Source organism: Xyrauchen texanus, chromosome 46 (genome assembly GCF_025860055.1).
Source record: "Xyrauchen texanus isolate HMW12.3.18 chromosome 46, RBS_HiC_50CHRs, whole genome shotgun sequence".
NCBI lineage: Eukaryota > Metazoa > Chordata > Actinopteri > Cypriniformes > Catostomidae > Xyrauchen > Xyrauchen texanus.
Genome location: NC_068321.1, coordinates 18,705,934 through 18,723,664, shown reverse-complemented (window position 1 = coordinate 18,723,664; position 17,731 = coordinate 18,705,934). Strand labels below are relative to the sequence as shown.

Sequence of the window (17,731 nt, the reverse complement as noted above, 5' to 3'; positions counted from 1 at the left end):
AGGCCGCAGCTCTCCACCGTGGCTTCGTCAATGGAAGCTTTAAACATTGCCCACTCGGGTTCAATGACCCCAACCTCTGCAGGGATGCCTGAAAAGCTCTGCCGGAGGTGTGAGTTGAAGATCTTGCGGACAGGGGCCTCCTCCAAACATTCCCAGTTCACCCGCACTGCTCACTTGAGCTTCCCAGGTCTGTCCAGAGTCTTTCCCCATCCCCTGACCCAACTCACCACCAGATGGTGATCAGTTGACAGCTCCGCCCCCCTTTTCACCAGAGTGTCCAAAACATATGGCCTCAGATCCGATGACACGATTACAAAATCGATCATCGACCTTCAGCCTAGAGTGCTCTGGTTCCACGTACACTTATGAGCATCTTTATGTTCGAACATAGTATTTATTATAGATAATCCATGACTAGCACAAAAGTCTAACAACAATCATCCACTCGGGTTCAGATCAGGGAGGCTGTTCCTCCCAATCACACCTCTCCAGGTGTCCCTGTCATTTCCCACGTGCACGTTGAAGTCACCCAGCATCACTACGGAGTCCCCTACTGGGACCCTATTCAAGACTCCATTCAGGGTCTCCAAGAAGGCTGCATATGCACAGACAACAGTCAGAGTTTTGCCCCCCACAACCCATAGGCGTAGGGAGGCGACCCTCTCGTCCACCAGGGTAAACTCCAACGTAGCGGTGCTCAGCCGGGGACTCGTGAGTATCCCTACACTTGTCCGTCACCCTGGGAAACTCCAGAGAAGAATAGAGTCCATCCCCTATCCAGGAGTACGGATCCAGAGCCAAGACTGTGCATCAAAGTAAGCCCCACCAGATCCAACTGGTAGCGCTCCACCTCCCTCACCAGTTCCGGCTCCTTCCCCCCCAGCGAGGTGACATTCCATGTTCCCAGAGCTAGCCTTTGCTGCCCGGGTCTGGTCTGTCGAGACCCTCGGCCTTCAATGCCACCCATATGGCAGCGCACCCGACTCCTGCGGTTTCTCCAATGGGTGGAGGGCCCAAGGGATGTAGAGGGGGGTGTCACGTTGCTTCTTCGGGCTCCGTGGGAAGCCCGGCCACCAGGCGCTCGCCTACAAGCCCTCCGTCTGGGCCTGGCTCCAGACTGGGGCCCTGGGCTTCCTCCGGGCAGGCTAATCCTCCTCTTGCCGTTATTTCCATGGAGTCTTTATGAACCATTCTTAGTCACAATATTTATTTGTTTGTGTGTGTGTGGGTGTGTGTGAGAGAGAGAGAGAGAGAGAGAGAGAGAAAGACTGTTTTCACACACACACACACAAACATGCAGCACTGACATGTAGCATAATTTATATTAGTTTTATTATATATTATATAACTCATAAAATAGGGTCTTATTTGACATTTTCATAATGTGGGTAAACAAAAAGCTTTTGTTTGTTTAGTTTTTTATTGATTTAATTCATTCATAATTTTTTGCTTTGTTATCTATTTATTTTTATTGATTTTATTTTATTTATTTATTTTATTTATTTTTATTGATTTAATTCATTCATAATTTTTTGCTTTGTTATCTATTTATTTTTAATATATTTTAATTGATATATCTATATTTTCCCATGAATTTAAAACTTTTTTCCTGGGATTTTAGGCTTGTTTTTAAAATATAGTATATAAATATTATTAATGACATTGAAAAATATTTCACCATCTTTGTCACATTTATTTCTCAGTCATGCTGTATGTCGAAATATAGTTGGCCCATGTGGAAAAGCTATATCTCAGTAACTAGTCAAAAGTCAAATTTGTTCAATGTGTGTTTTCTTTAGCAGTGGTTTTGTTTGTTGGTTTAATACACCAAAGTTTTAAGCCACTCAAAGTTATTTTGTAATAGCTGTTATATGTCAAATGTATACATTAAACCACAATGTCATAGGCCTACATTCAACACTTTACAATAAGGTTTCTTTTGTTAACGTTTGTGAACAACATTAGTTAACATGAACTAACAATAAACAATATTTAAACATCATGAATTAAACTTTTTTAATCAAAAGTTGTATTTGTTAACATTAGTTAATGCACTATGAACTAACAATAAATGTTTGTATTTATTAACTAACACAAACATAGATCACTAAACACTAAACAATACATTGTTAATTGTTTGTTCATTATACCTAATACATTACCTAATACAGGAAATTTCAGCCTTGCTATGATATACATACACAAAAAGAAACATTTAGTATATTTCACACTTGAAGAGCTGTAGTATTAATTTATAATATACAGATTAATTTGATAAATTCTGTATAATACAAAAACAGTTATATAATGTAACAAAGTAAACAATGATTCATATGCACCAAAACAAAACTCGGTGGCCCCTAAAAAAGCACTTAAATGTATGAATTTTCTAGTATTAACTCAAAAAAAGTGGCATATGTAAACAAATGATGCTAGACCTTTTATCAGAACTTTTCTGAGCTATTTTTGCAATTACTTTTAATCAAACGGTATCAAGGTTCATTTTAGTGGATGTATGAATTATTGTGCAAAATTACTGTTTGTTGTTCAAATCAACTTTTTGAGAATAGTTTTGCTTTTAAGTGTGATATCTTTCTTTAACTTAAATGCTACTTGGTTTGATATTTTTCTATCCAATGCAATGACATTCATACATTTAATATGTGACTTAAAGAGTCTATATACTTTTTGGGGTCACTGTATATGATGTTGTTTAATTAATATTTTTATACATGATACCAGTGTGCATGTGCATAGTTCTGTATAAATCTGCTGCAGTCTAGAAAATGTAACAAAATGTAAAGATGAGAGGTGGAGTTTTAAGGCTGTTCAGCAATGATGTCCTTATCCATTGGGATCTTTCCCTCCAGAACTCTCTGGACTGCTGTGAGCACCTTATGATTAAAGACCATGTCCAAATGAGCCATTCCTCTAAACTCTGTAACATGCACAGGATGTTCCTGTTTCCCTATCCACTTCTTACAGAGACTCATGCTGCGACTGTCGACGGTATCATCACCGTCATCGTAAATAAAATCTATGGGATCAGTGTTTGGAAACTGCTCGTCATACACGTATGTCACGGGTGTAGGGAGTCCCACCCCATAGAAGCAGTAGACCTCGACTCCAGGGGTGGGAAGACCGGCTGTGAGGTTTCTAGTGTCTTCCCACATGTACCAGCCATCTTCAAAGTTGATATCTTTGAAGAATTGTTGGTAGTCCTGGTTGGTATAGTTATAGAAAGGGGTGGAGATGAAGGTGTGATCTTTAGGCCAAGCCTCTTCAGACGGGATCATCCAGGGATTTGTGGTGGTCATCCGTTGTTCCTCGCGGATCTTGATATTGGAAAGGAAGGGTATACCATCGTTTTCACCTAAGGCATCATTGAGACACCATTGAAATATTATAGCCTACATGTTAAAACTGCAATATATCAGTTTTGTAACAATAGCAACACAAAATGGAATTGCAAAGTTTGTTAACTCTACCTGATGCCATGACTCTGAGGGGCTTTACAGCACCACCCCAAGGTGCTCCAAGAGAGATGAAGCCCTTGATGTAGTGGTCTTTCCAGTCCTGGGTCTGCTGGTTGAGGAAGTACAGGATGTAGTTGTTTCCCATGCTGTGGCCCAAAAGGTAGACTGGTTGCTTGTACTCGGCATGCATCTCTTCCACCAAGTTTTTCAAATGTGAAAAATACTCCTCTTGCTCATCTACAGTAGATTGTTAACAAAAATAACAATGACGTTAGATGAAGCTGATCTGAAAGGAATGTTCTGGGTACAATTCAAGTTAAGCTTAATCGACAGCATTTGTGGCATAATGTTGGTAACCACAAAACAATTATGTAGACTCATAGCAGTTAAAGTGAAGCACGGTTTCAAAAGCATAGCCAAAAGATGGAATCATTATACGTACAAGGTAACACATTTTTACTATGATGAAATCGCCAACCATATTTGTATAAAGTTATACTGAATATTACAAGATCATTGTCATGACGACATAACGGTGGTAAACCCTGTAGTCTAGTAAATTCGTTACGCTAGTAAATGAGGGACAAGTCGAAATAATTTTTTGTGGTAATCAACATATGCCACAAACGTTGTTGATTGAGCTTAAATAGTTCTCCCAAAAATAAACTAAATAAATCTCCACTTTCACATTTGTCTTCTTTTGTTTTTGGCATTTTTTGTGCATATTGCCACCTACTGGGCAGAAAAGACAATTTACAGTAAAAAATTTACTGAAATATTTTTCAGTTTCTCATGTTTCTCTATCACATCGCTTCTGAAGATATAGATTTAATCACTGGAGTCATATGGATTACTTTTATGCTGTCTTTATATGATTTTTGGACCTTCAAAGTTCTGGCCACCATTCACTTGCATTGTAAAGACCAACAGAAACAAGATACATTTAAAAAAAATCTTTGTTTGTGTTCAGCAGAAGAAAGATAGTCATACACATCTGGGATGGCATGAGGGTGAGTAAATGATGAAATAATTTTCATTTTTGGGTGAACTTTTCCTTTAAGCTTAATCAACAACATTTGTGGTTTTTGGGTGATCTATCCCTTTAAATTTAATTGAACCTGGAATATACCTTTAAACTATCTTCAAAGCTCAAGTTTCCTTATTTGAAGATATCAGGACAGAGGGTTCCTATAGCTCAACTGGTAGAGCAAACTGTTAAAAAATGTATAACTCTGTATGCACTGAAAGTCACTTTGGATAAATGGCAGCCAACTCCATAAATGAAATGTAATGTAAATGTGAGGGTACTGTGTCAAATATTTGTTTTTGTGGATTGGCAAAATGATTGTTGTTGATTTTCAGCATGTTGAAATTAGTTTGATGTAACTCACTTGGAGCGATTCTCCAATCATACGGAGCACCACGGACAGTGGCATTTCGCACATATCCAATGCTGACCAAATGTTGCACCATAGTATGAAAGTAACCTAGAAAGGATTAACATAAACATGAAAATGCAGAAATTAAAAGGTGTGGAGCAAACAGCTCAATTACAGAGAATTAAAGCCCACCTGTCAGCTTATTTAAATCAAGAAACTCAATAGGGTGTGTCTGTCCAAATCCAGGCACCCTGACTTCCACCCCTGGTGCGTTAGATGTCTTGCGAGTTGTCCTGTTGTACACAATTCTACAGAAAATAATTAAGCAAATGTTACAATTACCCTGCAAAGAGAGCCAATGAAATACATATAGATAAGAAATTATATTTTAAATGTGTTTTCTCAAGGTTTATGATACAGGAGGCTTTTGCTCAAATATTTCAAGAGTTAGCAATTCAACACTGGTTACATTCTGAACAGTGGGTTTTAATGTTGAATGTCACACATTAGTCCAGAGCCTAGCATTATGACATCAGAGTTTGAGAACTCTCCAAAAACAATAGACAAAAGGTCAATGACCTCAAATATAGAAGGGCAGCCACAAAATCTGTAAACCAGCTGAACTGAAGAAAGATTAGGAAACATTAGTCAATAAATCAAAGGTTAGTTTTCTAGAAAGGGTAGCTGAGTGTATTTGCTTACACGAGGAGCAAAACAAGTGGCTTTAAATATTGAGTAATACTACATCTTGAGCATTAAAAACAGGCTTGTTTTGAACCAGGGGGCAGTGCCCCCTCAGCAAGACCACTATTTGTAGAGAGTAACTGAACATTTTAGGTGGAAGGTGGGGAAAGGTTAGGCTGATAAATGCATAGAATTTAATTCACTCATACAAAAAAAAAAGTCCATCAAATTGAATTAAGTTTTATAAAAATAACATAAATAAAAACTCAATATATTTAAGTTGTACTCATTTAATTTTGTTTAAGATTACTCAATTACATTTAATGGAATTTTGTTATGAAATTGAAATGTGTAAATCTGAAATATAGGCATGTTTTGGAGTGTGCTCTCCACGGGATCATTTGATTAGATATTTATTAAACAGAATTTTTAGATTTCGTTTTTTGCTAAAAAAAAAAAAAAAAAAGAAAAATCTATTTTTTTGTCATATTTTTAAATGCCACAATTTCAAACACATGCAGCCTCTGCTTCACAACAGTTACCAGGAAGTGAACACTCTGCTTTAGAATGTGTTTAGGTTTGTAAACCCAGAGACTCTTTAGCAGAGACGGGCCACTTCTATTAAAAAGAATGGGAGAAATTGGAACGCTCAACGGTCACCAGAAGTAGAAAGGAAGTCCCGCCTTCAGGTAAAAGAGCCAATCACCTTTTAGATACAGGCATTGCCTGTCAATCTACTCGAGAACGCGCATGCGCATTAGCTATACAAGACGGGAAAATATCGTGTTTTTAGTATAATCTGAGGCAAAGAAGCACAATTTATGATACCAGTGTAGTCAGATTTTACTGCTGATTTGAAATATCTTCTTTGATCGTAATCTTGACCAACCGTTTTTGAGATTTCGGTCTTTCCCCATTCAAGTAGATATGAGCTGCACTGGCATGCCTCTTGTTTACATAGAAAAATATCTCGTGGCGAGTGTTCCAAAAATGGCCGCCGAGCCGTAAATCTCAGCAACGTCAACTTTTATGGTAAAGTGGCAAATCTGTTCCCCCTTCGAAATTTGAAATGCCCCCTCGGGTAAATTATCCTGGCTCCGACTCTGTTTGGAACCACCACCTTACTTCATAAAATCAATAAAAAAATAGAGTTTTTTTAAATAAATGGAACTGTAAAGGTCAACATATTTTATATGACATATTTGATATAACTGACAGAAGTAGTAGGCTCCTTGGCACAGTATTTTCTCATAGTTTGCCCCCTTAGTGAACCTTTTGGAAGTATTTAGGCTCACCTTATGTTATCAATCCAGCAGTCAATTCCAATAGGCATGAACATGTTTAGGTCAATCCAGAGGGGGAACCAGTCCTCGGTCTTCTTGTAACACATCCAGTGTACCAGTGAGGGCTTGTCTATTTTGGCCTCCAGGCGATTGCCCAAATTTCCAGGTACTGTTCCATACCAAATGGGTAAAATTAAATTTCATGTTTTTCTTATAAAGTAAATATTTTGTTATCAATCTTGCAACAAATAACTGTTCCTCTGAAATCGGATAACTCAGATTTGAACTGTGATCATGAAAAAGGTTATGTGAGTTCAAATGCAAGACATCATGTTATCTGGTCTACTTTGCCATATTTGCTTTATTGAAACATTAAATGCTTAAAACAAAATTAATGAACCACAAGTCAATAGAAAACACATTAAATCAAATCCCACCAATGTCTCCAACTAATCTAAGTAACTGTGAATAGATTGTATGCTTACCAATAATAAGAGGTGGAGTGCTGTTACTTATTACACGAGGTTGGGCTGTTGGTGGGAAGATAACGTTAAATAACCAGAATCCAGAGGTCTGGTCAAGTGCAATCAGAAAAAATGCAATGGATCTGAAGAACCGCGAATATTCCATAGTATCTCGTGTCTTTGTTAGGCTCTCTGCCTCTGACTTCAGTATTTCAGTAACCGTTCAGAAGCTGTTGATCTATTAATGCGTCCGTCCAATGAGGCGTCGCGAGGGGGCGGTGAATGTAAACACACCGCACGTGCGTGGTTTACCCCTACTGTGCTTGATGATTACATTATGACAGTTGACAGTTGGCGATAAAAATGTTTAGGTATAAACATAAGCGTTCAATACTTTATTTTTAACGAGAAAAACAACTTGCTCAACAGCACAGTTATTTCTTAAAAAACGACAAAACTTTTAAAACATCTGGCCACCCCGCCGTCCTCGTTGTGACGTCAGCGCGCTCACATATCGCTATGGTAACTAAATTGCCCTACATAAACAAGTTTCACACTGCTGTTATTAAACCGCTTTAGAAAATTAGTTTAGAGTGAAAACGGCGATTCACCTCATTAAACTGTAAGTCAACGCTTATAGCAAATTGCGAATCTCTTGCCTCATTGATTGTTACATAAAAACGCTATAAAAGTACAAATGCGTGTTGTTTTAAATTATTCTATCAGCTGGCTTGTTGCTTTCTGTGGTAGTTCCCATTGAAATAGTTGTTACAATTACTTAGGATAGAGAGTCACGTTATTAAGCAAAACCTATTTATTTATTATTTGATCTAACATAAATATTAAGCATGGTTAATAAGTAACTTGTAGATGAAACCCATGCCCTGTTTTGTTGAGATCCTTTGCTGAACAAGTTTCATACTGAAGTTCTCTTGTAACTTCTTTGCTTCTAATGTTTTTGATGTGCATGACTTAACTGTTTAGATGGAGGTGTTACCAGAGGTCGAGTGTGATGAGGAAAGTATTGTGACAGATCATGAAGAGGATGATGAAGACAGAGTTCATGACGAAGATCTGGGGGGGCTTCGGGCACTGGATAGCACCCTGTCCAACATAACCCCCACAGATACACACATGTAAGGTTACTATAGATCATCAACATGTTATAAACTTGTGTTCATGAGCCCTCATGTTAAACCATAAGCATTTCTCCACAGGAGTACCTCTCACATGAACACATGATGTTTACAATGATAATCATTAGCTAAAAACACAGTACAGGATGTTATGTCATGCACATTGTGGGGTAATAGTTAATCATTTCAAATTCTTCACCGTAACAGTAATATAGAGTACATTCGTGCATAGAGACCAGGTGTCAACATTAAATGGGGACTGAATGTACTTTGATGTAAAAAAAAAAAAACCCTGGCTGTATATTATACTGAAAATGAGCCCTAGATTGGTAACTTTCAAGAAGCCTGTTAAAGGAATATTCGGGATTTATAACAAGTTAAGTTCAATCGTCAGCATTTGTGGCATAATATTATCTCCATCCAGTGAGGCACTTGAATGCAAATTGAATGAAAGTGAATGGGGCCAATCTGTAAACGTTAAAATATTCACTGTTTTAAAAAAGTATAGCCACAAGACATAAACAATATATGTGGTAACATGATTTTAGTGTGATAAAATCACTTACTAACTTTTTTCTGTGTAAAGTTATAGCCATGTTTACAACTTTGTTGCCATGACAATGTAATGTCAACAAACCCTAAACTGACCATAAAAAGGACGATTTAAACACATTTACTGATCAAATAATAAATAATAATAAAGTTTTTACAGAAAAATTTATTTTAGTGCTTTTATACAATTATAAGCTTCACATTTCTGCCTTTAAACCCTCCAAAAATCGTCCCCATTCACTTCTATTGTAAGTGCTTCAATGTACGATCGATTTTAGTTTTTTTTATATAAGAAAAGGAGGGACGAGTCAAAATAACTTTTTGTGGTAATCAACATTATGCCACACATGCTGTTGACTGAGTTTAACTTGTATTGAACCTGGAACATTCGTTTAAGAACTTGAGAAAATCATATTTCAGCTCAAGTTGAATAGGCTTTACTTTATATTTTTTGCATTTAAATATTTAAATATTTTTACTGTTTTTATCAAATATAATATATATGATAAATATTTACAATTTATTTTATATTCATATTTAAAAAAATGTATATATTTTCATGACAATGAAGCACATTTCCTCCCCCAATTCAGTGTCATTTGCATTGATGATTTTAATAGATTCTCACTACTGTAATACAGCAATGACAATCATCCTGTTCAGACATAATAATATATCTTTTTTAATTAAGCATAAATTAAAGGCAGTGCAACATATAATATCATAATATATAAATATGTTATAATTAAAAATGTATCCTAATTATTTTGCATTACATCAATGAGATTGGGAATTGTTTGTATTACAGTAATTGAGGGGATGTGCTTAAATGTATCAAAATTATAATGGTCTTTCAATGCAGTATTTGCATATATTTGGACACACACAATCTAAAATAATGAAATGATATAAAGATTGCGTGTCATTCAGAAAGACTGAAACATCATGATCTTACTACTCATTGGTCCTTTTTCTTTATTTATTCAGATCTTACCCAAGACCTCAATTGGACCTTTCCAAATGTCCATCCTCGTACAAAGAGAACTCGACACAGGACAAACTCATGCTTGCAATCACTGAAAACTTTCGGCAGCAGTATGCACTTCTGTACCCTGACCGCAAACCACTTCTGCTGTCCCCCGTCAATGAGTGTGGTGTTCAGGTACATACAGTACATATCAAATACCCTGCCAGACAGTGCAACATTATTTCAAATGTCTTGAATATTCAGTTTCTGTACCTGGCACATTTGTACAGTTTAATTCCTGCCAGTACCTCTTGTTTTACCATTATATCAACAGAAATTTGTTAGCACCACCCTGCGGTGCACCTTGTTGCCCTATCCTGAGCTGTACAGCTGGGAGGGATGCAGCAGTTTTGTGTCTGATTACCTGTCCTTGGAGCCTCTGGAACCTCCTTTCGAAATAGTGAAGAATACCATTCCTTATTTATTATAAGTGATGACATTATTGTCCCACATTTTGCCCTTTTATACTAATTGTTTTATACTTGATCTCACTTGACTTTTGGGATTTGTGTCTTGAACCAAAAACATGTTTATATTTAATTCCTGTCTGTACATCTAGCCCAAGCAGCTGTCATCACCCATCTGGGTTCTGAAGACTCAGAGAGGCACGTGTTTTGATTTCTCTTGCGTGCTGTGTAGCCTGTTGTTGGGTGCAGGATACAATGCGTATTGCGTCAGTGGGTACGCTACAAAAGAAATGTGTCTTCTTGATCAGACACGCCAAGAGTGTCCCCTACTGCAGCCTCAAATCCAAGTAAGTGTGAAAATGATTCTATTATGACGTGTATGTTCGAAAAAGTTCTCCTGATGTCGTGCACTTGTCAGTTTCCTAGAGCTTTTTTATTTGCAATCATTTTAATGGAAATTGAGTGGTTGTATTGAAATGAGTTCCTTTTGAAATATCAAGAATGAATGCATTATTTATGTTCAGTTTACCTTTCCTGCAAGATAAACCTGTTGATATGACCAGTACTACTAATGCACTATCAGCATGGACAATCATGTAGGTATTTTCAGCAGGGGATATTTTTGTTATGTTTTTTGTATGATCTGCTCAGGTTAATAAAGAGAAACAGAAGCAGGAAGTAAAGAAATACTCTGTAAAACCTCCGCGCGACCTGCAGAGTGGCTTTGAAAAGCATCAAGAGGAGAGACGCCAAGAAGATGCTAAAGCAGCCGCACTAAAGATACAACAGGAAGCAGAGAGACTTCAACAGGTAGGATGAGACAAGGGACATTTGTGTAAGGAATAGACACTAAACTAAGATGTCTCAGTCCATCAAATGTTCCCTGTAATTGCAGATCAGTCTTGCACAACAGTCAAGAGAATTTTGCATCAATTCTCTTTATAAAGGTATTTCAGCTCTCATGAGGTCATGCCAAAGCATCTTAATCAGGTTTTGTTTTTTTGGGCCAATCCAGAATTCATATTTCTTTTTCATATTTCTGTTGAAGCTATTCTCTCCTGTGCTATAATCCTAAGGTTCACATACTTCCTGTTACTCTAGTAGCCATATAGTGATACAGAATTGAAGTAAATGCATGCGTTTTCATTAGCTATGTTTCCATCCAAGTTGCAAATTTAATTTATGCGAAAAACTATAATTTCGCAAAAACAATGTGTGAACAAAGCCGTGTTTCCATCCCATGTGTTGCCACTGTGACTCTTTTATTGATAAATAAAGAATACGCAGACAAAATATTGTAAAGAACTTTGCCTCACGTCTGGGAGCGATAGCACATCACAGTTCTGGGAGCACAATGTGTGTGTGTTCGTCCTTTCTTATGTCTTTGCCATGCGGATCTATAATATTTTTCAAAGTGTCAATAAACCTGCTCTTTGGCACAGTTCAAATTTGTATTCAATCTATTTGCTCTGCAAACACTATGCAGGCTTTACATTTCAAGATGACCATAGCAACATTTATGATGCAATGATTGGCCTGCTGGTTAGTTTTTATGCGCATCTTGTATTCCTATTAAATTCAGGAGTTTATTTGGTAAATGTCTTTCCATCATAGTTTATGTGCATTACTACTCACCGAATAATATATGTGTATCCACCTCTTGGTGTTTCCAGCTAGCAGTTTTTATGTGATATCCCAAAATGTGCATGAAAATATGTGGATGGAAACCCAGCTAGTGTATTCTCATTAACAGGAGCAAGAACGTCCACCACCAGACCCTCTACTGGGTCTAAGGGTTCACAGTTGGGTTCTGGTGATCTCAGGGAGCCGGGAGGTACCTGAGAACTTCTTCATTGACCCTCTGACAGGCAAGAGCTACTCCACCACCAATGAGAACTTCCTGGGTATTGAGAGCATCTGGAACCACCAAAACTACTGGGTTAACATGCAAGATTGCCGTTTCGGTTGTACGGTCAGTATCTCTTGGATGTGAAAGTTAGAGTTTGTGATATTAATATTGTTAATGAAGATGACAAGCGCTGGAAAATTCACAGAGTCTTCTTGTGTCTTTAGGAGATGACCTTTGATATGAGTGATCTATCAAAGTGGGAGTATATGTTATGTGGCCCTGCTAGCCAAGCCCTGTCAATCATTCCAGACCCGAAGACACTCCAAGAGCCAGAAGATGAGGAAGATGTACAGCAATACAATTCCTTTCTTACTAAATAAACACCAAATGTGTTTTTGCCTCCATATTCATCGTTTTTCAATTGTTTTTCTACGCAAACATGCTCTAGACAGACATTTTTGGCCAGTGGGCCATGTTTTGTTTGTTTTTTTTGTCTCATGCAGCAGTCTTGTTTTTTTTATATGAAGTTTAAAGAACTTGAACTTTGAAAAAAAAAAGTCTCATGAAACTTTCTGTTATGTTCCATTTGTTGCACTAGTCTAGCTTTTTTCATTGCAAGAACATTTAACAGTTTAAATGGACCCTAACGTTTCCTAAATAGGTGCGACATGATAAAGTCAGCAGCATTCATTTCTATATCTTCTGTGGTAACCTGAGTTTTGTCCTAACCAGATCCTACCATGAGAAGCAACAAGACACAATCATTAGATTTCTATTTTGGTCTTCGCTCTGTTGAAAGTACAATTTTAGAAGTCTAAAATCTCATTAAAAGCTCTGTTTTAAATATAAAAAATGTTCTAATTGGCTTTTATTATGTTGCTTTGTGCAATATTTTGCTCCAGAAACATGATCAAAAAGTGAACAGAGAAATTGCTGTGTAGTACCTGGTTACGTTACAATGCCAGTTGTGGATAAACTGTTGGGTCTTAAGCAGAACACATTTTATGTTTTAATCGCTTGTGAAACCATTCTTACATAACCTTGATACTGTACTGAATCAACCCATTTATTTACACACTCCCCCCAAACAAAACACAAAATATGTGTTGCCACATTTAGTTTACAATGGCCTTGTTCGCTGTTTAGTTTTGGGAGTTTTGGATTATTGACCGATTGATTTTGGGTGGACTGTTTTTGATGTTTGCCAGTTCAACACAAAATTCTAAAACTTCTTATCCATATTCATGATTTATAACTCTGTTAGTTTAGAGTTAACCATCTACTGTTTCTCCCTTTCAAGGAGGAAATAGATGAGCCGAAAGTGTTTGACATGCCTCCATCTTGGGTGACTAAAATAGACATTTCACCTCAAGGTGAAGTCCTCATTTTTGAACATACGCTTTCATCCATTAAACCAAAGAGAACCCTTATTGAATTGTTATGTAAAGAGCTCTACGTGTTTTTTGTTTGTTTGTTTTTTGCAACTTCATAGATATGGAAATGCGTTACCCAGGGGGTACAAAGGTTACCCAGTACAGGAAAGCCAAGCTGGAGAAGTTTGCCTCTTACCTTCTGAAAGACGGTCTGGTGACCAAACTCACCACTTACAATGACCTTGAGTGTAAGAACATCATCGCTCAATAGGTTTCATATTGTTTTGGTTTTGTTTTCAGTTCAAAATCTTACATTGACATGTTGGGGCATCAGTTTAGATCTGAATTTAGCCTTTAATCAAAACTCTCAATGTGTTTTTTACTTTCAATTGCACATGTTCTCTTTTGACTTTCTTAAGGCACACAACCCAAAATTGTTAAGGAATGGTTCCAATATCGAGACGATCGTCTTGAGGAGAGAGAGCTGCAGACATCCAACAATGTAACAACTGAACATTTCAGACCCGGAAGAAGTGACGCTCTCAAATGTGATTTAGCTTTTTCAAATTTTTCAATAGTAGTTTTCCTGATGAATTGCCACTTATATTAGTGACTCACTCCTTAGCATCAAATTTATGGTTAATTTGTATTTTTTTGGGTTAAATATTTCTTTAACTTTAATATTGTCATTTCGATTTTAGTTACTAAGCTCACAAAGGCAATGCATTTGAATTAAGTCTGTCATTTTGAAAGTTACACTTTGTTTAGATCACAGGTATGTCAGTATGGTACCTGAGACAGAGCGTCAAATGGAATTTTACAGTCATACTCGCACTGACGGTTTGGCCAGAAGAATCGAGATGCCTTTCCAAATCACAGAAACCTTTGAAGATCGGACAGACTTCCTCTTTCATCGGCATATTGTTTATGGAAAGGTCAAAGTGATGAGGTCTGGCGAGACTCTTGAACAACGTCCTCTACAGGTAACAGACACAACCATAATCCTTTAACCCACTAAACCTTTTAAGCAGTTGAGCCCAATATATCTTTGAGGCATAATATTAACCAACCGATTGCTAAAGCTACATTTGCTGCATGTAGTAGTCTTGCACTCAATGAAACTTTGTTTGGGTTCTTTGACAGAGGGTGCTGGAGAGCTTCCACAGAGATCGTTCTAAGCCAGCTAGTAAGGATGTGGCTGAACGGATCTTTATGATTTCGGAGGGCCGGATCCAGGTGACCTATCATCTGGAGGATGACAAGATAGTTCCAGCTTGGCTCAATTTCATCAAACCCAAAGAAGCAGCGGTCTCACAAAAAGCACAAGCTTTTAATCCGGAGATGGTGTCTGGCTTTCAGGTCTGAAGTAATTTGTTTCGCCAATTCCAATGATCATGATTAAAGCATTAGAGCACCATTCTTTCAGCCGTCTTAGTTCCAGAAGTATTTTTCACACTTTTTTCTATAGGATGTAATAAAATCCTTCATTAAAGAGTTGTAAGCCATGAACCAAATCAACCAGCTCTGAGGCAAATCACAACATTAAAAACTTTAATTTGAAGCAAAAACTGAATTTGAAAATTGGACAAAAAGACAAAGGCACAAGACTGTGTACTTAATGTATTTAAAGGGATAGTTCACCAAAATATGAAAATTCTCGCATTGTTTACTCACCATCATGCCATCCCAGATGTGTATGACTTTCTTTCTTCTGCAGAACACAAACAAATATTTTTAGAACATTATTTCAGCTCTGTATGTCCATTCAATGCAAGTGAATGGTGGCCAGACATTTGAGTCTCCAACATTGCATATATTTAGGTCCTTTTTTACTATACTTTCACATTCACATTTTTGATAGTAAAAAAGGACCTAAATATTGATCTGTTTCTCGCCCACACCTATCATATCACTGCTGAGGACATGGATTAAAACACTGGAGTCTTATGGATTACTTTTATGTGCCTTTTATGTGATTTGTGGAGTGGTTTGGAGTGGAATGTTCTGTTCACCATTCACTTGCATTGTGTGGACCTACAGAGCTGAAATATTCTGCAGAAATGTGTGTTTTGCAAAAGAAAGAAAGTCATAAACATCTGGGATGGTATGAAAGTGAATAAATGATGAGAGAATTTTCATTTTTGGGTGAACTATTTCTTTAATGGGTGAATGAGCTACAATTCCACGAAGCAATTTGAATGTCATAATTGAATTGAAAACTATGGAAAAACATAAAACTATTGATTTAAAGTTGTTGTTTACCAGTAAAGAAACAACATATTTTAAGTTTATTACAATATATTAATTTATATGCAAATACTGTATATAAGTAGGTTTGTTTTTTCTTTATGTTTACAACTTATTTTTCATTTGTTTCTGCAGGTGGATCCTTCTGCAAAACCCATCAAGACCTTACAATTGTATGAAATGCTCATGGATCTGATGAGAGAGGAGGAGAATGTTTTACTTAGAGTCAAAGATTTAGAGAAAGAGGTATTACCGCAGGAAAAGCCAGAAGCATGGCAAAAGTGTAAATCTAGCCAATTGTACTGACATCTGCTTGTGTATTTATGTTTTAGGTTAGGTCCATCCTTTCTGCAAGAGAACTTGAGGAGAGTAATATTGAGCTCCAGATCTCTATTTACAACACCACAAGGAATGAGATGGCCCATCGCCACATGGAAGAGATGGTAAATTCAAAATAGATGGTATTCACATTTCTTTTCGTTCACCATCCACAATATAAGTGGATGGTGACTGAGGCCAACATTCAGCCTAAAGTCTCCTTTTGTGTTCCATGGGAAAATGAAAACACATAATACAGGTTTGAAACAGCTTGAGGGTGATAAATGATGACAACATTTTTATGTTTGTGTGAACTATCCTTTCAGGAGCGTATCGCTAAAGAAAAGCAGCAGCGCCAGAAAGAGAATGAGATGGACCCATTGGCTCCCTTGCTGGCCCGGTTGGGACACCTAGAAACCCTCACACGCCAGACTGCACTGCAGCTGAAGACAGATTGTCTGGCTGAGTTTAAACAGCAGCTCATTAACAAAGCCAACCTTCTTCAGAGCAGATTTGAAAAGGTATGTTAGTTGCATCTAGAGTGAGGTGTGACCTTCAAATATTGCTTCTATTAATTCATCATTTGTACACAAAACATTAAAGAATGCATCTTAGCAATCATGTAATCTATCACAGACCACCACAATCCCTTTCACTTACACAAAGCTTGCAAGTGCTAGCTGGAAATAAACTAAATCTGAGTTTCAACAGCAGTCTATTATTGGGAAGCCCCTAAATGGTATGGATACCTTTTGTGTTTGTGTAGCTGTTTATATTAATCTCAGACTTGTTTCTTAGGAGACAGAGGAGTTACAGAAGAAACAGCTGTGGTACCAGAAGAACCAGCTCACCATGTCCAAGGAGGAAGAGGATGAATATCTCACATACTGTTCTGACACCATGTTCAGGATCCATATTCTCAAACTGAGACTCAGTCGGTAATGCACCTGAAATCATCTGATATGATTAAAAGCCATTTAGCTCAGGAATTGAGTGTATGGGTGCAACTTGAGTTGTGAACTAGTGTAAGTGTATGTTGTTGCACTTAAAACAGTTTCTCTTGTTTTTTAGCCACAAAGAGAGGGCACCACAGAAGTACCTGGCACTGGATGAGAAACTAAAAAGAGATCCAAGGTTGACTGGTCATTTGTTGTGATCTAACACAAGACATTGACAGCGTTCTACCACTCAGTCATTCAACGGGATGACCTGGGACAGTCCTTTCAGGATTGTATATCTCAGACTAATCTCTCCAGATTTCTATAAAACTTTCCATTTCAAATAGAGTTGCATCCATTGTGATATTGTCCACTTGTTGATATACATGGCAAGATACTACATACATCCCAAAAAAGCTAAAAATGTAGGTGACTAAGCAATAATTACGATAGCATCTGCAAAGACGAGTTATAGTGCATTCAGAAAGTATTCAGACACCTTCATCTTTTCACATTTTATATTGCAGCCTTGTGCTAAAATGCTTTAAAAAAAAAATCACATCAATCTTCACACCATACCCCATAATGATAAAGCAAA

At 37.3% G+C, this 17,731-nt stretch overlaps 2 protein-coding genes across 3 annotated transcripts; one reads left to right on the top strand and one right to left on the bottom strand.

Moving 5' to 3' along the window:
* Nucleotides 1-1,649: 1,649 nt before the first annotated feature.
* Nucleotides 1,650-7,517, bottom strand: lcat (lecithin-cholesterol acyltransferase). Its single transcript, XM_052120262.1, has 6 exons — nucleotides 7,308-7,517; nucleotides 6,835-6,991; nucleotides 5,048-5,163; nucleotides 4,868-4,963; nucleotides 3,489-3,713; nucleotides 1,650-3,373 (listed from the first exon to the last, which is right to left on the bottom strand). The coding sequence occupies exons 1-6, from the start codon at nucleotides 7,450-7,452 to the stop codon at nucleotides 2,820-2,822; spliced, it is 1,293 nt and encodes a 430-aa protein (XP_051976222.1). The 5' UTR covers nucleotides 7,453-7,517; the 3' UTR covers nucleotides 1,650-2,819.
* Nucleotides 7,518-7,767: 250 nt separating this feature from the next.
* Nucleotides 7,768-17,689, top strand: ccdc135 (coiled-coil domain containing 135). Of its 2 annotated transcripts, none has more exons than XM_052120260.1 (18): nucleotides 7,768-7,808; nucleotides 8,271-8,422; nucleotides 9,962-10,136; nucleotides 10,276-10,401; nucleotides 10,561-10,755; nucleotides 11,060-11,218; nucleotides 12,162-12,380; nucleotides 12,482-12,604; nucleotides 13,558-13,630; nucleotides 13,750-13,878; nucleotides 14,050-14,178; nucleotides 14,399-14,613; nucleotides 14,774-14,989; nucleotides 16,013-16,123; nucleotides 16,210-16,320; nucleotides 16,522-16,716; nucleotides 16,994-17,133; nucleotides 17,267-17,689. In XM_052120260.1, the coding sequence occupies exons 1-18, from the start codon at nucleotides 7,806-7,808 to the stop codon at nucleotides 17,349-17,351; spliced, it is 2,556 nt and encodes an 851-aa protein (XP_051976220.1). In that variant the 5' UTR covers nucleotides 7,768-7,805; the 3' UTR covers nucleotides 17,352-17,689. The 2 variants fall into 2 exon arrangements, with proteins under 2 accessions (XP_051976220.1, XP_051976221.1); XM_052120261.1 differs by lacking the exon at nucleotides 7,768-7,808 and adding an exon at nucleotides 7,813-7,908.
* The last annotated feature ends 42 nt before the right edge of the window (nucleotides 17,690-17,731 follow it).